The sequence below is a fragment of the Grammomys surdaster genome, unplaced genomic scaffold (genome assembly GCF_004785775.1).
Source record: "Grammomys surdaster isolate TR1022 unplaced genomic scaffold, NIH_TR_1.0 126133, whole genome shotgun sequence".
Taxonomy (NCBI): Eukaryota; Metazoa; Chordata; class Mammalia; order Rodentia; family Muridae; genus Grammomys; species Grammomys surdaster.
The window spans coordinates 4356205-4380129 of NW_021620941.1; the positions used below are offsets into that span (position 1 = coordinate 4356205).

At 47.2% G+C, this 23925-nt stretch overlaps 1 protein-coding gene across 8 annotated transcripts in view; it reads right to left on the reverse strand.

Annotated features, from left to right (window-relative positions):
- Positions 1-456: 456 nt before the first annotated feature.
- The window catches only part of Odf2 (outer dense fiber of sperm tails 2), a 42347-nt gene continuing 18878 nt past the window's right edge, over positions 457-23925 (reverse strand). For 2 of the 8 annotated variants that reach the window (XM_028756885.1, XM_028756884.1), the window contains 13 exons: positions 21490-21561; positions 19940-20011; positions 19732-19848; positions 19258-19443; positions 18824-18933; positions 16369-16504; positions 13171-13281; positions 12948-13052; positions 11553-11711; positions 10132-10232; positions 7520-7682; positions 6783-6908; positions 457-1733 (listed from right to left, as the gene is read on the reverse strand). In XM_028756885.1, the coding sequence (XP_028612718.1) occupies positions 1542-1733; positions 6783-6908; positions 7520-7682; positions 10132-10232; positions 11553-11711; positions 12948-13052; positions 13171-13281; positions 16369-16504; positions 18824-18933; positions 19258-19443; positions 19732-19848; positions 19940-20011; positions 21490-21561 (1650 nt within the window). In that variant the 3' untranslated portion in view covers positions 457-1541. Of the gene's footprint in view, positions 1734-6782; positions 6909-7519; positions 7683-10131; positions 10233-10537; positions 11177-11236; positions 11712-12947; positions 13053-13170; positions 13282-16368; positions 16505-18823; positions 18934-19257; positions 19444-19731; positions 19849-19939; positions 20012-21489; positions 21565-23925 lie in introns of those variants that run through there. The other 6 variants (XM_028756882.1, XM_028756883.1, XM_028756886.1 and 3 more) reach the window with 4 other exon arrangements.

The following is a 23925-nucleotide window of genomic DNA, read 5'->3' on the forward strand; positions in this document are numbered from 1 at the left end:
GCCCCAAATCTTATCACACAGATGAGTAACATTTAACACAGAAAATATAGGCACATCCCACACCTACCTTGCTACGTGATCCTTCCCAAACTCTAAGGAGTTAGGCTGGACAGAGTGCCTTGCCTCCAGCCATCAGGTGCTTTACCTTCTGAAGCCAACCAAAGGAGCAGCTGCCTATCTGGTCCACAATGAAATGAAATCGGTCATTTCACGAATCAAGGACTCTCCTAACTAATGTTCTCGCATACCAATTTTATTAAGTCATTTAAAGATTTTTTTTATTCAGACATGCTCTCATGTAGCCCAGGCTGGCCTCAATCACTCTGTAGCTGTGGATAACACTGAACTGATCCTCTTGCCTCCAATTCCCAAATGCTTACGACAGGTGTGTGCCACCTCACTCGATCATTTTTAAAAGAAGGAGAGGGGGATAAGGGAAATCAAAGGAGTCTGACATAACTGTTCTAAAAACTTTATTTCCTGTAAAACCACACACAATTTTCAAAAATAAATGAATCTGAGTTACAAAGAGAAATGAAAAGCAATGAGATAAATTCTGATTGTCAGGCCAGATTGTCAGGCCGTGTCTGTGAAGCGCTTGAGGACCAGTGGCCTGCAGGAAACGCAGACATGGGAGGTTTCCACTGGCACCAAGGAAAATACCGCATCCTGCCCTATCCACCAAGAGAAAAGCAGACTTCCCTTCAGCAGGACATCCACTAAAGCTGAATCACTACAGAAGGCCACCATGGCCCCATGCGAGCATGGCACTGTTGTGTATTTTTCTTGCAATAAGAGGCTGTTAGTTACCAGAACTGTGAAACCAAAACACATTGTTACAAGCACACTTGCCACTGTTAGATCTGTGTTTTAACAATTCATTGTGAATACACCTGCTATAACTTATGCCAGTTGATATGTAACAAGGAACTCAAAGAACATTTTTGTGACATTTGTAGCTACAGATTCTATAGGAGCAAGGTAGCTGTGAACATTTTACCTCCATGAGCCCTCCATTATATTTTTATGCTGATAAAAGCACAGACTCACTCTGTTATCAATTTACCTGTTTTCACTATTTCTCAATACAAATAAAATTCTATTTTTATTTAAAAATAAAATAAAAAATAAATAAAAAGGAAAGAAAAAGCAATGTAGGCATTCAGTTGGAGAAGGACTCCTGCAACTCAAAGAAACCCAAGATGGATGCCTCGAAAGAGGAGGGCTGGAAGGAGTCTGCAGGAACAGTCCATCCAAGGATTCCCTGAGGAAAGGAAGCAGACTGAATAGTCACAGGGATTTAAAAATCTGGTACCTAATGTGGCAAATAGAAGGCTGGTAATTTCACCAGGTTCCCAGATCAGGAAAGAGAACCAGATTTTTCCTTATTAATCCCTGGCTGCTCTAGGGCCTTTCCTGGCATTAGTTGAGGAATAGACCCTGAGCACATTTGAAAACCAGTGGGCTTGCCAGCTATGGTTTGGTAACTCCCATAGTTGTCTGGCATCAGGCAAGGGGCATCACACCCTAGACAGGTAGCCTCAGGTAGGGGGAGACCGGGAGCGGATGGGTGAGCTCGTCAGGTAGGAAGAGGTATAGGGACCATCCCCAAACACATTTGCATAAGAGGACTTGAGGAACTGGACATAATTCTGCATGCTGCGGTTGGTGCTCTCAGACTGCTCCAGGCGATCTTTCAGATCCTGCAGCCGGCTTTGGTATCTACGATCCGCCTAACAGAAGAAAGAATGGGGCAAAGAATAAGAAGGCAACAATGGGCAATCAGAGACAAGGGCAGTCACTTCTAGGGTGCCAACACTGGGAGAGGCACATAGGGCCTGCAGTTGAGATGGGTTTTATCCCCCTTGGGTGGGGGAGTTAGTTGCTTGATTTTGGCTTTCTCTATTTTTTACTGTTGTTTCTTTGTGTAGTCTTGTTGTCGTAGAACTCACCTATAGATCAGGCTGGCATCGAATTCTCAGAGATCCTCCTCCCTTCGCCTCTTGAAGCTCTGGGATCAACCACCAACCAGCTGTTTTACTGTTTTGAGCCAAGGCCTCAGCAAACTTCTCAGACAACTCAGTACATGGGCTTCAATTAGCTACAACTTTCCTGACTTAACCTTCCTGAGTGTGGTTATTATGGCAACATACACCGAGTCAATATACCTGGCTGAGCTTGTGCTTATTTTATTATTTGACAAAGAGTTTCACTATGTAGTTACAGGTGATTCCAAGGAACCAGGTGCTTTCTTCTAGTCTCCACAGAGAAACAAACCACACCCACCTACACCCACACACATTTAAGAAAGAGTAACTTCATCTCTACAAGTTCAAGGCCAGCCTGGTGTGCAGTGAGGTGTAGTACAGCCAGAGCTATACAAAGAAGTCCTGTCTCAAAAAAAAAAAAAGAGAGAAAAAAAAGAAAGACAAAGCAAGCACCCAGCGTGGGACGAGCTAAGTGTGGTGTTGCTCCTGTCAGCAATGGGAAGGGCTGAAGGGCCGAGCTCCTTCCACATCCTCAGCAACACATGCTATCATTTTTTTTTAAAGGCACGGATTCATGTAGCCCAGGCTAGCCTCAAATTTGGTCTGTAGTTGAGACTGACGTTGAACTGTGGACTCTTCTGCCATCCTGAGGTCACAAGCACGCACCACCCTGCTTGTCTGCTTGTTTTTTTTTGAATAGCTGTTAGGGATTGAACCCAGGGTTTCAAACATACAAGCAAGGACTCTGTCAACTGAGGTTTAGCCCCAGTTATTTTCTTTAGAAGTTGTTTTAGTTTTACACATATCTGTGAATGTGGTTTCCCTTATTTATTATTTTAACATATGTGAGCACACTGTCACTGACACACCAGGACACGGCATTGAATCCCATTCCAGATGGTTGTGAGCCACCATGTAGTTGAACTCATGACCTCTGGAAGAGCAGCCAGTGCTCTTTACCCCTGAGCCATCTCTCCAGCCCCCATGGTTTTCCCCTTTCAACTTAAAGGTTCTGAAAATCAAACTCAGCCAATCAGGCTTGGGCACTTTACCTGCTCAGTCACTTTCTCATTTCTTCAATACAGACACTGTATTGAGCTGGGCGTGGCAGTGCACATCATTAATCCCGGCACTCAGGAAGCAGACCAGACTCTTATGAGTTTGTGGCTATTCTAGTCTACATAATGAGTTCCAGACCGGCCAGGGATACAGAGTGAGACACTGTTTTAAAAACAAGCTAAACTGAGAAAATACTCATTTTCTTCCCACTAAGGACAATACCAGCTATAGGTTAAAAAAATAAACCAAAAACACCCAGCACTTAATCCCAGCACTTGGGAGGCAGAGGCAGGTGGATTTCTGAGTTCGAGGCCAGCCTGGTCTACCGAGTGAGTTCCAAGACAGCCAGGGCTGCACAGAGAAACCCTGTCACGAAAACCCAAAAAAAAAAAAAAAAAAAAAAAAAAGAATCTGGAGGACTTTTGTGTCATGTTCATCAAAGAGATGGTTGTCTTTCTCATCGTGTCCTGTGTGCTTTGGTATCAGGATGATGCAGGCTGTGTAGATCCAGCCTAGTAGTGTATGTTGACTTTATATTCTGCTGCTTTGCTTTACATGCCTAGCAATTCTATTTTCTTGCAGTCTACGGACAATTTCGGAAATGCTGATGTTCTTCAAAAACAAAAAGCCAGACGTAGTGGTGTACATCTTTAATCCCAGCACTTGACAAATACATCACTGTTCCATCGGGTTTTGTTTTTAGAGACAGGGTTTCTCTGTGTAGCCCGGGCTGTCCTGGAACTCACAGATCTGCCTCTTCCTCTTCCTCCTAAGTGCTGGGATGAAAGGCATGTGACACCACACCCTGCTTGTGACATCATCTTCATTAATTATCCCTGTATTGATCTGGAGTAACTTTAAATCTCTTCTGATTTTGAAGTTTACTTCTCGGACATGAGAATACTCACACCGGCGTGGTCTGGGCTCCCATTGGCATAGTATATTGGTTACCATCCTTTGCATCTGTCTATCCACCAGTGAGCTACTTTTTTTTTTTGGGGGGGGGGGTTTTCGAGACAGGGTTTCTCTGTGTAGCCCTGGCTGTCCTGGAACACACTCTGTAGACCAGGCTGGCCTAGAACTCAGAAATCCACCTGCCTCTGCCTCCCAAGTGCTGGGATTAAAGGCGTACGCCACCACAGCCCGGCTCGTGAGGTACATTTTTTTTTTTTTTTTTTTTTTGGTTTTTCGAGACAGGGTTTCTCTGTATAGCCCTGGCTGTCCTGGAACTCACTCGGTAGACCAGGCTGGCCTCGAACTCAGAAATCCGCCTGCCTCTGCCTCCCAAGTGCTGGGATTAAAGGCGTGCGCCACCACCGCCCAGCTGTGAGGTACATTTCTTGGACACAGTTGTTGGGCCTTTTCTTTTAAGCCCCATCTGTCAGTCTGCCAAATGGGCCAGCGAGGCCATCTATATTTAAGGCTACGATTTACCACGTCCTGTAATTTTGTCAGTTATCTTTTGGGCTGGCTGGATTATCTTGCTTCTTGCATTCTTCTTTATTAGTATTAGAGGTTTGCGTATTTACTGTGTGGGACATGCCACATTCCTTCCTAGACCTCCTGTAAAATTTCTCCCTGTCCTGTGCTCTTCCGATTAACCGTGACTTTCTTCCCGGTGTTATAGCCCTCATTTATGTATCTTTGGCAACAAACAGAAATCATGAACTGCCTTGATTTGTATTTATCTTGACGTTTCCTTGTACTTGAAGATCATTTTAAAAGAATTGTTGGCCAGGCGGTGGTGGTGCACACCTTTAATCCCAGCACTTGGGAGGCAGAGGCAGGTGGATTTCTGAGTTTGAGGCCAGCCTGGTCTACAGAGTGAGTTCCAGGACAGCCAGAGCTACACAGAGAAACCCTGTCTCGAAAAAACAAAAACAAAAACAAAAAAAAAGAATTGTTGAATATAACAATCTTGATTGAAAACTACTTATTTTCAAGATCTAAAATGCATTTTTCCATGTTAACCTGGCTATTTGTGTTAGCTGAGAGATATGTTGTTAGTTTTGCAGTATTGCCTTTGTGATATGGTATTTTTCCCCTTATAGCCTGTTCTTTTAAAGATTTATTTTTAAATATCTCTATGTATGTGCTCGGGGTATTGTCCACATGAACGCACTGTCTGAGGGGCCAGAGCTGTTAGATCCTTGGAGCTGGAGTCACTGGAAGCCACAGGATATAGGTGCTCGGTAGCAGACCTGGGTCCTCTGCAATCCTAACCTCTGGGCATCTCTGCAGCCCCACCCCTTTAGTTGGCAATCTGTCTTCTTTTGCTTTGACGTACTGACTATAACAGTTCTTGGAAGTTCTTCTGGGTCCTATGCATTTGTAGTTCTAAATGCCTTAAGTTTGAGTGTTGATCCCTTTAAAAAAATGCGTGTGTACTCATCAACTTGACTCTCTGCCTTCAGTGTTCCAGCTCCTTCTGTCCTGACAGTTCTTAGGTTTGCTCTCTTAATGGTATCCCAGAAGACTCTGATACTGTGGTCATGGTTGGTTTTTTTGTTTGTTTGGTTGGTTGGTTTTGTTTTTTGAGACAGGCTGACTCTATTATATAGTCCTGGCTGCCCTAGACCAGGTTGGCATCAAATTCAGACATCCACCTGCTGCAGCCTCTCAATGGGAGAATTAAAGCCATGAACTAGCATGCCAGGCTGCTTGTTGACCATGGCCTTCTCCATTCCTCAGCTTCTTTCTTCTGCTTGGTTTGGTCTTTGTTGATGCTTTCTCCTGTTTTCTAAGTCATTGGTCACTTCCAACATTTCTGGTTTTCTCATACTCACAATTTCTTTTCTGAACTTTGTTCTTTCTCATCCATAGCTCCCAGATTGTAGACTCAATTCACCTGATGGCTTCTCAGATCACTCATCCTTTTACCACTGAACTTTGAGATCTTCATCTTGCATATCACCTACTTCCTTGTGGAAGCACCCTATGTGGGTGCTGGGATACAAACTCGAGTCCTTATGACCAAATGGCGGTACCTTTAACCGATGTGCCAAAAGACTATCAGACACCCTGGAACTGTAGTTACAGACTGAGCCGCCACGTGGGTGCTGGGAACCAAACCCAGGTCTTACCCCAGGAGCAACCAGTGCTCACAACTACTAAGCCAACTCTTCTTTGCCCCATTTGGGAGTCGTCTTCAGCCTAGTCTTGAAGGCTCTACCCCAGCATCCAAGGCAGGGAAGACACGGACTTGCATTAGGAATGGCTTTAGCTTCCTCTCTGCACTGGGGCTGGGGCTGCTCTGTCTGCTCAGGAGCTACTCTTCTCGGACTCTTTTCCATCTTCATGACTTTCTAAAGCTCGTCCTTGCTTTCCATTAAGAGTTATCTTTGCTTATTTTGATTCTCTCATGAACTCCTATGGAGACAGCCTCTACCCCACAATTTTACCCCTAACAGGAATTTGATAATCTATAAGTCTATGGATATGCTGAACTGTTCAACTATGCAATCAGTGTTTACAGGTATAAATGATATCTTTAAACTCTTATAGAGCTTAAGAAGTGATGTAAGAGGAGCCATAGTTGAGTAGGAGCAGCTTGCCTAACACAGTCAAGGACCTGCGTTCAATCCCTAGTGCCAATGAAGGGGAGGGAGGTCTACCCAGAATATCTTTACAGGGTGGTAAGGTGACTGGGGATAATAACCTATGTGAGACTTATGAAAACACTAGCAGACAGTTGTGCTGCAGCCTGAGGAAGCCCTGCCCACTAGCCCAACTTACGTCATCACGAGTCCGCCTCAGCTGGCCGAGTTCTGTCTTAGTCCTGCTTAGCTGAGTCTCAAGGTCCAGGATTTTGCTCTGGGCTGCTCGTTCCTTAGAGAGCGCCTGTTCCTTGGTTTGCTCCACCTACACACAAAGCACAGAGGAAGGGCTAGCTGACCTGGCAGAGATGGCTGGCCATGCCCACCGACCAGTCACAGCCCACTGGCACATCAGTATGCAAAATATTCTGGAGCCTTGGCACAGAAGCTAACTAAACGGAGAGTCTCTCTCCTTCTTTCCTTCCTTCCTTCCTTCCTTCCTTCCTTCCTTCCTTCCTTCCTTCCTCCCTCCCTCCCTCCCTCCCTCCCTCTCTCCCTCTTCCCCCTCCTTATCCTACTCCCTTCTCTATATGTGTATTGGTGTTTGGCTTGCATGTACATCTGTCCAGGTGCTATATTCCTTGGAATTGGAGTTACAAACTGTTGTAAGCTGCTATGTGGGTGCTGGGAATTGAACCTGGGTCCTAGGGAAGAGCAGCTAGTGCTGTTACCCATCTCTGTAGCCCTGAGGGAAGCTTACTATCCATCTTTCCTAACCTTTTCCAGCATTCCTCTAAGGTGAAAAAGCTTTCCAGAATATCAACACCACAAAGGGCCAATCCTCTACAGCACACTAAGGAGGAATGTACCCACTGTACCCACTCTTCAGGTCAGAGAGTAGGCCAGGAAAAGGTCGGACAGAGGGCAACATCTGACCTGTCGCCTGGCATCTTCGATGGCACTCTCCAACTGCCTTGCCAAGGCCCCACACTCCCTCGTTTTCTCCTCCAGCCGCAGCTGAGCCTGGTGGATTGCCTCCTCCCTCTTGGCAATCACCTGTAGGAACTCGACATTCTGGGCGCTGGTGGCCTCCAGTTTCCTAGGTGAGAGCATTCCGTTAGACCCTGCAATGACCCACTGCCAGGGGGCTTCTGTCTCCCCTTAACCGGGAATTTTGTCACTTGAAGAATCTCCAAGGAGCCACAGGAAGAAATAGAAAGCATGTTCAGATGAGCAAGGTGGCTGCCAGACTGTGTAACTGCAACAGCTGGTCACAGGACAAGTGAGGACAGCGGGAAGGACTACATGTGCAGCTGAGTGTACACGGTGCCCCTTGCTGAGTGTCACACAGACAACAGCAACCTGCAGCTCACAGAAGACCTGCCATCACCAACCCATGTCTGAGGGAAGCAGGAGGAACAGGACTGAGAGCAGCACAGCTGGCAGGTCTGTCACCAAAGCCCAGCTCAGCAAAGAGACTTCAGCTGAGCCACACAACACCGTATGTGACAGACACAGGACAGCTGTGGCACAGTCTCTCCTGCCCCTCCAGAACACCGTCATCTTTAGGAACACTGCAGATCTTGAACCTAGCTACGTTTGTGGGTCAGTTTGGCAGAACAGAGGTGGACACAGATGTCTGTTCCAGCCCCACTGCAGGCTACCCTGACCTTCAGGGCATTTAAGACCACCCTAAGGCCCACTGCAGGCTACCCTGACCTTTAGGGCATTTAAGACCACCCTAAGACCCACTGCAGGCTACCCTGACCTTTAGGGCATTTAAGACCACCCTAAGACCCTCAGCTCTCCAACTTTTTTTTTTTAAAAGATTTATTAATTTCATGTGTGAAAACACTGTCGCTGTCTTCAGACACACACCAGAAGAGTATGCATCAGATCCCATTACAACCACTATGTGGTTGTTGGGAATTGAACTCGGGACCTCTGGAAGAGCAGTCACTGCTCACTGCTCTTAACTGCTGAGCCATCTCTCCTGAGACAGGGTATTACAACACAGCCCAGGCTGGCAGCAATCCTCCTGCCTTGGCCTCCTAAGTACTGGGACTAGTGGTGTGCCACCACTCTGGGCTCGAAGTCTTCTGCTTACAGATGCTAACACGGTTCTGGAAGAGGAGTTCCTAGCTTAAGGATCATCATTCGTAGAAACCAGCTGTGTGTATCTGGACAAGTTACACTCATTCCCTGAGCTTGGTTGGTTTCCTTATAGATAACATGTGGATCATCCATACTTATGACCTTAGTACTCAGGCGGCTAAGGCAAGAGGAGTTGAGGGACAAACTTACAGCCTGACTAGAGGCAAAATACGGGGCAGGCAAAATGTGGTTCAGTGGGTAAAGGTGCTTACTAAAAAGCACCTTGACCTGAGTTCAATCCCCAGCCCCACGTGATGGAAGAAGAGAACTGATTCCCACAAGTTGTCCTGACACCTATGCCCATGCAGGTGCCCATGCTGGGTACAAATATATAATAATAAAAGCAGGTTTAAAAAAAAAAAAAAACAGGCGCTAAAGAGACGGCTTGATGGTTAAGAGCACACACTACACACTGCTCTTGCAAAGGACCCAAGTTCAGGTCCCGGCACTCACATCAGGCGGCACACAACTGCCTGTAACTTCTGCTGCGGAGACTCGGAGCCTCTATGAGCATCTGTGTTCACACGTACATAGTCCCAGACACTCACAAATACAGACAATTAAAAAATAAAGTATATCTAAAAAAAAAAAAAAAAAAAAGTCACTAGTTGGGCAGTGGTGGTGCACGCCTTTAATCTCAGCACTTGGGAGGCAGAGGCAGGCGGATTTCTGAGTTTGAGGCCAGCCTGGTCTACAAAGTGAGTTCTAGGACAGCCAGCAGGGCTACACAGAGAAACCTTGTCTCGAAAAGCCAAAAAAACCAAAACAAGTCACTAATTAGGACTAATGGTACTAGCTTACAAGTAAGGATCAGACCCCTTTGAGAGGCCCCTCTTACTGAGACCTGCCATCAGCTGGCGCACTACTACACTGATCCTTCCTCAGACTAGGAAACAGATACAGAAGAGTTATAGGATCTACCCAAGGTCACAAGGGAGGTTAAGTGTCTCGAGGGCCCCCAAAGCAGGGCTTCTGATGCCAAGTACTGTAAGCCCCACCCACAGCTGCTTTTAACAGTCTGTAAAAGGCCAGAGAGGCTGTAGGATGCTTATGTGCAGCACACAGGTGCTCCGGCTGTTTCACTCAAAGCAGGCCTACTGGTCTGCTTGACCTAATAGTGCCTTTGAGACAATGGCTCCTACCAGAAGACTGTCCTTGGATCATATGGTCACACAGCATCTCTCCAGGCTGACAACCCCCACCCCCCCACACTCCCTCCTCTCGTCCACAAGGCTTACCACTGAAATGCAAGCAGCTCTTCCTTTGAGTTCTGCCTAGGTCTTCCAGGACCTTGAATCCCTCAAATACTTTGGCACACTAAGCACAAAGCAGCTAAGTGGCAGAAAGTCTCAGGTCCTAGGAAGAGGACAGACATGGGACCAAGTGCCTCTAACCTCTCCAGTTCATCCACCTTCTGACTCAGTTGTTTATTTTCCTTCTGAGAAGCCTGATGTTTCTCTCTCGCCATCTCCAGCTTGTCCCCCTGGTGTTCGATCTAAAATGACAGGAACGCAGACTGGTTTATGAAGGCATTTCCCATAAGGGCAAGTAATGAAGGGATTCTCCGTTCTCCTCTGATGGCATCCACATCCAGGAAAAAGGCGGACTGCCCTCAGCAGGTGTTCCATATTCAACCAACAACCTGGAAGAAAGAAGAGAACAGGGTAGACCCACTCCACCTCCCACACCTGCTGGTTCCAGATGAGAAGAGGCCCCAGAAGCCCCGCTGGGACTGCAGTAGACACAAGGTGTTAGCAGCACACTGTACAACAAAGCCCAAGCAGTCCTATTTGTGTTGGTACCACTGATTCCATCTCCCTAATGGGCAGTGCAGCAGGGTAATAGGTCAGCTTGGATTCATTAGGCCAGCAGGTCTGAGAAGTTACCCTGAGCACTGTGTTATGTGAGAGCTCAAGAGACCCCCAAGGACATTCAACAGTCTGAAAGCCATGGGTTCAAATCCTTGTGGATACTGAGCATCTATGTGACATAGGGACTCTTGTATCCCCTCTAGGTTTCAGGCTGTTACTGGAGGAGGAACCCATAGAGTGCATCAGGTTCCTGGGGATGAAACAACAGCATGCTGTGGTAGGGTAGGTGCTCAGAAGCTGATGATCACACATCAGGAGAGGATCGGGTCACAGTGGTGCACGACTCCAGTATTTTCAGAAGTAGAGGCAGGATTAGGAGTTTAAGATCATCCTTGGCTACACAGTAATTCCAAAGCAGCCTGTTTCCAAAAAAATCCAGAAACACAACAAATAAAAGAAAGATTTTAAAGAGAAAGGATAAGAGACCCGCCCAAGTCAGATTTAAGTGAGTGCTGGGTCATGTCTTGGAAAGTGCAGGGCATGGCTCCAGTAACTGAGAGACAGACTACTTCTGGACAAAGGGGCTGGTTGCTTCTGTCCCTCAGAAGAGAATCCCAGGTAAGTGGATCTGTGGAAAACAAGAAGAGGCAGTTAAAGCTTGAGAATGATGGAACAATGGACAAGCGGTGGGTGCCATAGATCTGCTGGGTCTCCTCTGTGGCTGCGGGTCGGAGCACGGCGGCAGGATATGCAAGGCAGAAGCAGGCAGAGCGTGGACGGCCATAGCAAGGCAGTGGCGAGTCTATAGCTACAATCACTTTGTGCGACACGCAGGGTTTGGCACACCAGACTTTTATTTCACAGCACTGATGATAGCTCACTCCTTTCAGAAATCGGCAGCCAAGAAAAAGGAAGTGGTCCTCCCTTGGGGGGCGTGCAGCTCATCTCGGTAAGCGGGCCCCTGCTCGGGCCAGTTCGTGGGATCCCTTCTGCCAGTCCCTTACCCGGCTGCGCAGGTCTGAAATGATGGCTGTGAGGTCGATGTTCTTCCTCTCGTAGCCCTGCAGCTGGTCTTGGCACTCAGCCAGCTTGGCCTCCGTGATCTTGAGGATGTCAGGCAGCTGTTGTAGGTCAGCCAGCTGTGACTGGAACTGCCGACGGGCCTGAAGCAGGAAAAGAAGCCCAGCATTGGTAAGGTCCTGACTGATAACAGTATGGGCCTTCCTCTAGAGCACAGCAGGGCTGCCCTAGTCCCAGAGGCTGAGCAGGCTGATCTTTACAGGGCACACTGGGCCTGCCTTGCCACTTGCAGTAGCCATTCATTCAGTCAGCAAATATCAGTGGTGACACCAGGAGTCAGCACCATCCTGAGGGTTCTCTGCAGTCATTTTATTTGAACAATAATAAAAAAGGACAATTTAGGGGGCTGAAGAGATGGCTCAGAAGTTAAGAGCACTGATTGCTCTTCCAGAGGTTCAATTCCCAGCAACCACATGGTGGCTCACAACCATCTGTAATGGGATCCAACTTCCTCTTCTGGTGTGTCTGAAGACAGCTATAGTGTATGCACATAACAAAGTCTTTTTTTTTTTTTTTTTAATGAAAAGGACAATTTAAAAAAAAACACAAAGGACAGTAAGGGTATAAAGATCAAACTTAGCTAAGCCTGGAAAAGCCAGGATTACAGGCTAAAATGACTCCAAAGCCCCTAGGAAGGCACCATGATAATACAAAGATCAGGAAGGATTAGAAATAGCTGGTTCTGCTGGGCGGTGGTGGCGCACGCCTTTAATCCCAGCACTTGGGAGGCAGAGGCAGGCGGATTTCTGAGTTCGAGGCCAGCCTGGTCTACAGAGTGAGTTCCAGGACAGCCAGGGCTACACAGAAACCCTGTCTCGAAAACCAAAAAAAAAAAAAGAAAAAAAAAAAAAGAAAAAGAAATAGCTGGTTCTGTTACATCCTTAAGCTTTAAGACTGGGGACCAGAGGCAGAAGTGAGGTGCTTCAGAAACTCGCAGCTGAGCCCGACTCAGACTGTCCCCAAGGTAATCTTTAAGGCAATTACTACACATCAACAGCCAACAGTGCTAGAAAAGAAAGATCCTTCCGGAGGAGACGGTAGGCACATTTACAGATGCTACAAAAACAGAGTCCAGGCAGAAAAATATGGACATCCAAATACCTGCCCACCACGCAGATCTGAGTCCACCTAGCTGCTTCAGGCAAAAGGGGCTTTTTTTTCAAACCATAAGGGAAAAATGGAATTAGAAAGCATAGTATAGAGAAAGAGCCAGAGAGAAGACAACAATCAGAGAAAAACAGGGTGGGATGGGAACCAGAGAGAAACCCCCGTCTGAGGCGGGCGGTCGGGCGGGGAGGGAGGGCGGGCGGGGACAGTACCGCCTCGATCTCTTTGTTCATCTCGTCTTTAAGCATCTTGTTCTCCTTGTCGCAGCGCTCTAGCTGCGCAGCCACTTCATCAGCCTCCAATCTTGTCTTCATCACCTGGGGAACAAAGCCACACAGTGGACGGATGCTCTTGGTGCAATCTCCCCGTCCTACCTTCTCCCCAAGGCCGAGCTGTGAGCTGACAGGCAGGGTACCAGCCCCCTACAGTGTTTACCTGGCTCTTGTAGTTGTCGATCATCCCCTCGTAGTTCTTCACTGACGCCTTCAGCTGCTGGACCTCCAAGTGAGCCTGGTTGAGCTTGTCCTCCATAGGGGCAAAGCTAGCCTAAAGAAGGGCGAGCTTGTGAGCAAGGTCTGTGAAGGTTCAAGATCAGGGCCGCCTTACCCTCCACCTTCTTCTAGAAGCCAGCAAAGAACATGCTCCTATATATGCAGACAGACATACAGACATAGTCTTTTCCTCAGTGACTAAGTCTCCAAATGTGACCACAGAATGTGGACAGAGATAACGACAAATTAATTTCTCATTCCAAAGGCAATATACTATCTCTAAAGGAAAAAGACAGCTTGGTGCAGCCAAGTGGTAATGTACTTGCCTACCATGCTAAAAGAAAACGAATATAAAACACACGGATCACATGACCAAGGCTCGAGAGTTGGCCACATAGCTATTGTTCTCCAACTTGTTTCAGGAATAAACAGATTATATGATCCTTTCAAAACATATAAGATAACTTTTAAAATTAACAATATGTTCTTTTTTTTTTTTTTTTTTTTTGGTTTTTCGAGACAGGGTTTCTCTGTATAGCCCTGGCTGTCCTGGAACTCACTCTGTAGACCAGGCTGGCCTCGAACTCAGAAATCCGCCTGCCTCTGCCTCCCAAGTGCTGGGATTAAAGGCGTGCGCCACCAACGCCCGGCTCTAACAATATGTTCTAAACGTATTTTCAAGACAGTAAATTCCATCACCGCTCAGACAGTTACCTGCTACTCAACTGCTTTTGCAATACAGATAAGGAGGGGTTCGAGGGGAACAAAGGTACATATGGTATGTGCACATTTCTGTGCCTGAGCGCGCGCAGACACGGACACACACAGATACACACACGGATACACACAAGCACACACACACAGAATGAGTGATGGCTCACGTTTAGTTCCAGCTCTCAATGTGCTGAGGCTGGACTGTTGCAAGTTTGAGGTTAGTTAAGGCTAAATAAAGAAATAAAGGCAGAGGTAGGGAGGGAGAGGAGAAGGGAAGGCTTAACACACACTGACCTAAAGAAAGGAAAGGGTTGGAGCACAGCCTCATGGTATAGTGACATGCACGAGGCACTGTCCTCTGACCTCAGAATCACAGGGAGAAAGAGAGAGAGAGAGAAAGAGAGAGAGACAGAGACAGAGAGAGGCAGAGAGAAAGAGAGGGAGGGAGGGAGGGGAATTGGGAGTAGCACTACAGGAAGTGAAAGGAAGCTTAGAACATCAGCTAGGTGAAGGGAGTAAGTGTGCTTGACTGTTACCGTTAGGACAAACACACTCACTACGACAAGAGACCTGTGTCTGGTGCCTTAGTCCATGTCACGTGCTTCCTCCACCCCTGAGCGACACCCCCAGCTTCTGTGATGAACATATCTGACTAAAGGGGATGTATTTCTGCAGACCACACTTTCAATGGCTACAATGTATACTGAACATAGATACACCAGGCTATAATCCCTGGCGGACTCCCAGGCAGTTAATATTATCTGGGGTGGGGTCCTCTCTGTATCCTAAGCTGACCTGAAATCCACTGTATATAGTTCTCCCACGCTAGCCTTCGGCTTGTGTGTCTCCTGGCTCCTTGGAAGTTATTTTCAGTGTGTCTAAAACTACAGTACAGCAAAGAAACTGTACTACCAAAGCAGTAAAAGTACCAAAGACTGGGAATACCACTGGGAATACCACACATTGCCAGGGGGACACAGACCACCTGTTGACTGTGACATGTCACAGGTGGAAACAACGTGTACAACTACTTTGCCCTTGTTAACATCTGCTATGGATGAACTACCATGACCTGGCAATTCTGTTGCAAGTAAAACCAGCTACATGTACCCCAGACATGTCATAGCACCAGAGGAACAAGGCAAAGGCCCACCACCAGTAAAATAAATAAAGGCTAGTGGCGCCCACTGACAGCACTGAGGAATACATTAGACACACTGTGCCAAGTGAAAGCTACCCATCAGTGCATAGCCTCTGAAGTGTTCGTGACATCCATGGCTACACAGATGGATGGACTTGTGATGGCAGAGTCAGCAGCTGCCTCTACAAGGGGTCAGATATGGGGTCCTTGTTAACTTTCAGAGTGACTGAAAAATTGTTCACTTTATGAAAATGTAAGAATTTTGGGGTGCGGGATGGACATTTGAAAATAAAAAATATCCAATAAAATAAAAATAAAATGTAAGAATTTGTATACTTTTCCATGTCATACTTTTTTTTTTTTTTTTGGCTTTTCGAGACAGAGTTTCTCTGTGTAGCCCTGGCTGTCCTGGAACTCACTCTGTAGACTAGGCTGGCCTCGAACTCAGAAATCTGCCTGTCTCTACCTCCCAAGTGCTGGGATTAAAGGTGTGCGCCACCACCGCCCGGCTCATGTCATACTTTCTTAAAATTGTCTTGCCTAACAAAACTGAGATCGGAAGGGAAAACCAGCCCCCACAGCAGTGTTTAGAAAACAGTAAATAGATGGCTCTGCGGAATCATTCTTAATTTCAAACCTCAACTCCAAATACTTCTTTGGGCAAATCCTGTCCAAAATTTAAATTGTGCATGACTCTCTGTAAACCTTGCTTTCTTTATCCTTGGTGGGTTAGGGATCAAAGCCTCAAGGCCTGCTGGTCAAGCACTCTGTAAGTGAGTTACACCCCAGCCCAATGGCCTTATTGACTAAAAACACTCAACAGACATTTTTTTTTTTTTTTTTTTTTTTTTTTTTTTTTTTTTTTTTTTTTTTGGTTTTTCGAGACAGGGTTTCTCTGTGTAGCCCTGGCTGTCCTGGAACTCACTCTCAACAGACATTTTTGAAAGGCCAAAAATGAGAATGTGTGAAGTACCCAACAGTCCTCCTAGAGAGCCATCATCAGGGCCAAAGTCAATTCTGTCCTGCACGCGCTCACTGAATACATCCACTGCATTACCATCGTCTCAGCAGCACTCGTCTTCCCACACAGGGAGCTGCAGCGGTACACTGACTAGATGCCACCCAGCCCTGCAGCGCATGTGAGGCGACAATCAGACTATGCCAGACTCCTGGCAACAAGGCACTCCCTTCTATCAGAGTGTGCCCAGGCCTCTGAGGAATCCTGGCTTATCTGCGCCCCCTGAGGCCAGCCTGCCCCTGGCCTCGCAGCTCCCTATGCATCCTGACCTTGAGCCTCTCGTTCTCAAGCTTGAATGCAGAATACTCAGCAGTCTGCCGGTGCAGTCTCTCTACCAAGCTGTCCCGGTCTTCCCGCATCTTCTCCTCCAAGCTTTGTTGTTGGTTTACAAGATCTGTCACCCGGCTGGAAGATCAGCAGACAGATCAATTCCTGGATCTTTGTAGGAATGGAGTCTACCCCCAGACCAAAGACCATTTCAACCTCATGGCATGCTGCCTATCTGCTCCCCAGTCTCCACACCACAAAGCCATCCCACCATCCCAAACCAATGTCCCATTTCCACATAATGTCTTTTGAAAACTGTTTCACTTGACGCCTTCTCTGGAAGCTGTCTACCACTTAGCCAGGATGACTATACATGTGTCTGATTACCCGGTAAGGCTGAGACCCAATCCCTCCCAGCTTTCAGCACCACCACACATGCCTCCCATCCTTTCTTAGTGTTAGGCCACATTCACTGAGATCTTTCCCTCATTTTCCAGGTCGGTGGTCAGTAAGGGCTGCTCAGGTAGTCCTCACCCCAAGGCATTGGGCCCATGTGGCTTTTGTCCCCACAGCCATGCTCCTATGTGTGCATATCTGGCAACTCTGCTCTATAGACAGTGAGGGAGCCAAGTGGCAGGAGCTTCTGTCCACTCCCTCCTTGTTGCCACTCAGCAGGGCCGCCGGGTAGTCAGTGACTGTGACCTCCCTGGAGTTCCAAGGTATTCACCCACCTCAACCTCACACCACTACAACATGTGCAGTCTGTGTTCTAGGAGGGGTTTATTTGCTTGGGTTAGATTTTGGTTTTGATTTGATTGGGGTTTATTTTTGTTTTGTTTTTTTTTTTCAGACAGGGTTTCTCTATGTAGCCCTGGCTGGAACTTGCTCTGTATATCAGGCTGGCCTCAAACCCAGAGATCCACCTGCCTCTGCCTCTCTGGTGCTGGAAGTAAAGGCGTGCACCACTGCTCAGCTGCTTAGAGGTTTTAAAATTATTATAATCATTTGGGTTTTGCAGCTCAGGGGATACAAACCAGAGCTGTGTTCTCAGAGGCTGCAATTTAGCAACCATTGAGTGAAGGACTGACTGGGCCCCAGCCAGTGCACAGCATCTCACCTGGCAATTTTACTCACCCTTTAAAGCCCACTTCAGATATCTGTAAAATATGAATCCGTTTTTCCTCTTTCCTACCCCTGCTCCCAAAATGACGCCTGAGACTATTTATTAATAAATGCCTAGGCCATAAGCTCTGGCTCACTCCCTGACAAGCTCAAACTTACTTAACCTCTTCAAACTCTTCTGTATCTACAGCATCATTAGTTACCTCTGCTTAACTCCATGCCTCCAAGTCCGGGGTGAATCTCCTCTTTATTCTCTCCTGACTTCAGCTACCTGCTGGTTTACGTCCATCTCCAGGGTGAATCTCTTGGGCCTCTTACTATTTCCCAGTATCCTCTCTTCCTGCCAGTGACCCACCTCCTATTTGCTGCCTCAGCTCATTGGACATAGGCCTTCTTATTGACAGGTGATACTTACAGAGATTCTCTGTATAGACTGCCCTCCTGAGGATTTTACTTCTTTACCCCTCATCTGTTCCATGCACCTTCCTTATACTTTCCCTCTCCTCTCTTCTTCCACTAAATACTTCCTTGAGAACAGCACCCGATACATGGCAGGTTCTCAGCCTGCGCATGGTGAACTGGTTTGAATGTAACATGAACACTTCCTCCAGGAAAGTTTTCCTCAAATGGGAGGCTTGCAAGCTCCCTGTGAGCACTGTCTCCTTGCCAAAGAAGCCTATGTATCTTGTAGGCCCAGGAGCTCGCATGGAGCGCAGGTTTTCTTCCGCCTGCATCCCCAGAGCTAGCACACAGGCTGGTGTAAGCTGTTCCATGTCCACTCTCACGGTGAAGGAACAAACAGATAAGGCTGAGGACAGTGGTCACTGACATTCTCCAACGGCAAAGAAAGAGGGTCAAAGTCAGTCATGCAACCCTGGAGGCTCTGCCTACCTGCCATCACTGACCTCCTGGCAGGAAGCTCTGGGTAGACAATGGAGAGTGCACTGGGACCAGTCACAGCACCCTCCATAATCAAGCATAACAACTGTGTGTGCCCCTGTCCTGCTACACAGACTAGGGCCAGGCTTGGGCCTCTGTGATGGGGAAGCTTCTCCCCTTGAGCTTACTCATGGTTGTTTGCAGTTCAGGGGATGGAGACTAGGACTCTCACATGCTAGGCAAGTGGATGAGAAGCCCAGAGGTAGAGCCAGAGTCTGGCACAGGGCTGCTACATCTTAGCACAGTTTACCTCTCCAACCTGAGCAGACCACAGGAGCCACCTGCCCCTCAAGGCCTTCCCTCCCTCAGGCCTCTCTCTAACACAAAGACTGTACTCAAGCCCTTCCTCCCCTCAGTCCCCCCTCAGGCCTCTCTCTCTCTCACACAGAGACGTACTCATTTAGGACGATAATCTCCAACTCAAGGTCTCCCTTGTCCTTCACGACCTGGTTGTAGCGGCTCCGCCATGACTCCAGAGTAGATAAAGCTTCAGCAACATAAAGGTCCTGGGAATACAGCACAGCAGCTCGTCAGCCGGGTGTCAACACTCAGGCTGAGAGGAGGGAAGGTAGGCTACATCACATCATCCCATCTCCCTCTGCTGCCTCTCTCAAGATGAGAGGATGCTGGGAATGGTACAGAAAGATCCCAGGCACGCAACATCACATCGCATCCTGTGGGCAGACCCTGAGCCATCCTTCCCTCAAGATGGATGTACTGGATGTCCTAGCCCCTCAGTCACCAACATTTCCCCAGCCACACACCTGCCCACTCACCCACCCTGAATCCAAGATGCTCCTCAGGGAGCAGCGGCGGAGCCCAGCCATTACCTTGTCGGCTAGTTGCACATGTAGCTGCTCGGCATACTCCTCACTCTTCTCGGCTCGCTCCTTCTGGGCTCGGATGGCCTTCTTCAGGGTCTCTTTGTCTCGGTCTCCCTTCTGCTTCAGTTCCTTTAGCTGCTCCATGATGGCCTCTACTTCCGCCTTGTGCTGGTTCCCACTGCGCTCTAAATTCTGGGAGCAGAATGAGGAAGGTAAGAGGCAGAGAAGACCACAAGGCGGTGTGGCAGGAGAGCAGAGAAGGAAAAAATGTAATAAGCAACTCAGTCTCCTGGGACAGATCAGAGCCATGGCCCCTTTGACCATGGAGAGCCTTTAAAATTGTCAGATACCCAAGTGACTCAGCAAAGCAGCCAACTTGGGAGTCTGGAAAGCATGGGAGACCAATGACTTCCCTCAGGAAGTCGAGAAACCTAAGGGAGTGGCAGCCTCTTCCCACCCCAGCTGGGGGCCAGCCAGCACCTTGATCTGCATGCACAGGCGACTGTTCTCAGCCTCTTTGCAGCGAAGCTGTGCCTGCAAATGCCCCCGCATGGACTCCATGGACTTGGAAAGCTCAGACGCTGTCTTTGCTTGAGCCTTGGGAGACAGAGAAAGTGCTGGAGCCGGCCCGAGCCCAGCACGGCTGAGTAGGCTCATTCCAGGGCCAGGGCGGTGCTGGGCACGGTACCTTCTCACATTGTATCTCCTGGAGGAGCTCTTCCACCTCCTTGTCCTTGTCTTGCAGTAGTAACAGCAGGCGCTGGGGGAAAACACAGTCAGTGTCGCCTCTGTTCAGAGGAGCCTGGCCGCTCCACACAGAGACCCACTGGCCAATGTAGGAAGCATTTAACCTATATTAATTTTTAAAAGAAATGAATATATATTCCTCAGTTTAAAAAAAAAGTAGCCAGGCGGTGGTGGCGCACACCTTTAATCCCAGCACTTGGGAGGGAGAGGCAGGTGGATTTCTGAGTTCGAGAGTTTGAGGCTAGCCTGGTCTACAGAGTGAGTTCCAGGACAGCTAGGGCTATATAGAGAAACCCTGTCTCAAAAAAACAAAACAAAACAAAACAAAAAAAAAAGTAATGTTGACTGGAAATTACAGAAAAGCACAAATATCAAAGAATTCCTAAGATACTGCTGCCCAGCGATAACCATTCAAACTGAAGCTTTAATGCATTTTGTTCTCTCATCTACAAAACTCCCATTTGACTGAAGCTCACAGTATAACTACACCATCCAAATCTTTGAAACAGCTGCTGATGTTTCAAAAGCTGCATCATAGCTTTTCTCTGCCTTCTAGGCTGGAGGTGTGGCCTCACAGCTTAGCTCCGCCTTCTAGGCTGGGAGTGTGGCAGAAGCAATGTCAGTATACCTCAACTTCCACTCCTTCCTCAAATCCTGATCTTTCTCCTTTCTCTCTCTTCTTGTCTTACTAGAGATGGTTTATTAAAGCAAAGCCATCTGAGAATTCCAGGGCTGGAAGCCAGGGAGAGGCACACACAGACTGGCTTTTTCCACCCGTGGTCACTAGTCACCCAGCATGGTCTTTCCCCCTCTACGTCCTTCCCTCTCATAGAGTAATATAAAGCCAATAAATACCAGCCGTTCCCAGAGTCTTGGGATTAAGAAGCCTGAACTTTAAGTTCAGGTCAGCCAACAGCTCCCAAAATTATTTGGCCACAAGACTTCCCCGTTTGTATCTTGTCCTTGCCCTCATGAACTAACAGCTTGAACGCCTTCAAGTTCCACGGAACATGCAAGCCTTGGTAAAGATCCTCAAATGAGGGTTGTGAACCAAAAAGGGTATGTACTATCTTTTTTTTTCCTTTTTGAGACAGGGTCTCTCTCTGTTTGTATCCCTGGCTGTCCTGAAATTCACTTTGTAGACCAGGATGGACTCACACTCGGAGATTTGCCTGCCTCCAGCTCCTGAGTGCTGAGATTAGAGGTGTTCACTACCACACCTGGCCCTGTGTACTTTTTAACTGCTGGGAATCCAAAAAACAAATTCAGGTTTAACAGACCAGAAAACTAGTAATCCCTCATGCTGGAGTCTCACTTTTTGAACCCTCCCTACAGTGATCAGCTATCTAGGAAAGTCTAGGAGACTAGGCAGCAAAGCACATGCCAACCCATTTTACAGATCACAAAATACTATGCTCCAGCCCTGCTCCTTTCTCGCCATCTGCAACCTGACACCTAATCCAGTACTGTGGGCCCAGGCGCTGTCATTACCGCTTTCTCTGAGTCCGCCTCTGCCAGACGCTTCAGTAATGCACCTTGTTGCTCCATTAGTCTCTCGGAATCCTTCAGCATGGTGAGAATTAAAACACAAGATTTAAATAAATACAGAGTACTATATCTCACTGATTCCAGATAATATACATACATACACACACACACACACACACACACACACACACACACACACACTTCTTAGGACTTTTATATATATGGGTACTTTTGTCTGCATATACTCTGTAAACCAGAAGACAGCACCAGACACTTGTGAGCCACCATGTGGATGCTGGGAACTGAACCCAGGTCCTCTTCAAGAGCGATGTTGTGCTTGGAGTTACTGAGCCACTGCTACTGAGCCTTCATTGTATTTATTTTTTATGTACACAAATGTTTTGCCTACATGTATGTATGGGCATCACATGCATGTATTGCCCATAGAGGCCAGAAGAGGGCATCATATGGTTATAAGCCACCATGTGGGTAATGGGACCAAACAGATCCTCTGGAAGAGCTGCCACTGTGCTAAACACTGAGCCACCTCTCCAGCCTCACCCTGTCATTACATGTAGAGTCTCCTACAGACACTTACCTTTCCTAAAGGGAGCAAAAGGGACTGACATGAAAATTTAAGGGATAATATCATTTATGTTTTACAACCTCAAGTTTTTGTTTTTATTTTTGTTCTTCATTTTGTTTGAGACACTGTCTCACTCTGTAGCCCAGGCTTGCCTAGGACTCACAATGTAGCTCAGGCTGGCCTTAAACTCTTCGATCTTTTCTGCTTCAGCCCCGAGAGCCGTGATTACTCAGTGCATGCCACCACACCAACCTTGCAGCCTGATTTTTCTTTTCTTTTTTTTTTTTAATTTATTTTATGTGTATTGACTGTTTTGCCTACATGAATACATGTGTGTTTGTTTCCTGAGAAAGTCAGGAAGCGGCATCAAATCTCCTGGAACTGCAGTTACAGATGGTTGTGATTCACCAAGTGGGTAAGAGAACCAGACGTTGTACTGAGAACCAGACGTCCTTAGCAAGAACAGCAAGTTCTCTTATCTGCTAAAACGTCTCTCCAGGGCCACCTTGATTTTTTTTTTTTTTTTTTTTTTAGATAAGACTTTATGGAGACAAATTTCAATGCCATACAACTAATAGCCAAGTGTCAATCACAGTTACTGACACTTAGTGGTACTGCATTGGGTGCCCATAGGCCATTTATGCAAACAGAGTCCATGTGTTCTTAGTACACAAAGCTGCTGAGTTCACTATGCTGACCTGTAACCCTAATAATCAGACGGGGAAGGCAGGCATGGAAAATTAAAAACAAAGGGCTCCGAAGCCTCAGTGCTTGCTGCTCTTCCAGAGGACCTGAATTTGATTCCCAGCTCCCAGGTGGTAGCTCACAACTTTATTCTAGTTCTAGGGGATACCAGGCCACTGGCCTCTTAGGGTACTGCACTCACATGCACCTATCCCACACACACACATACATACACATACACACACATACACACACACACACACACACACACACACACACACTTTACTTTTAAACAGTAAATCTTTTTAAAAGGTTGAAGGTCAAGGGCTGGAGAGAGAGCGGGCTCGTCAGGCACATTGTTTGGAGCATTTACTGAGGAAAAGTGTGTGGTTCCCAGACCCACATGGAAGCTCTAAACTGCCCTGAACTCCAAGGACGGGAGATTGGATGCCTTCTCCTGGCCTTTGCAGGCACCAGGCATACATGTGATGTACACACATACATGCAAAAAAGAGCACTGAAAGCTAACGTGCGTTACACAGAGAGCTAAGTCCTGCATAAGACCCATCTCAAAGCAAAGGCAGGAAAAGGGCTTAGCTTGGCATCCCAGCATTTAAGACAGAACAGAAAGTTCAGGAATTCAAGGTTATACTTCAAGCTACACATGAGATCCTGCTTCAAACTCAATACCAAATAAAAGCTGAGTATAGTGGAGCCCACATGAAACCAGGAGGACAGGAGCCCAGGCCAGCAGGGGCTACTTACTGAATACCTGTTATCAAACAAACAAAAAACAAACAAACAAAAACAAACATGGGACTGGAGATATGCCTCAGTAATTAAGAGCACTGACTCCTCTTCCAGAGGTTTTGAGTTCAATTCCTAGCAACCACATGGTGGCTCCCAGCCCTGGTGGCCTTCCAACCCTCTATAACAGGACCCAATGCCCTCTTCTGTTGTGTCTGAAGAAAGTGAGAGTGTACTCATATACATTAAATAAATAAATCTTTAAAACAATACAAAACCCTCCCCTGTTCCCCACAAAAGAAAAAAATCAAAATGGCTATAGGACAGCTTTCTGAAGTGCCACACCTTCCCAGGTCAAGAAACAGCAACTACAATTTGCAGGCACTTGTACATGCCAGGAAGAATGTCAGTCTGTCAGTTCT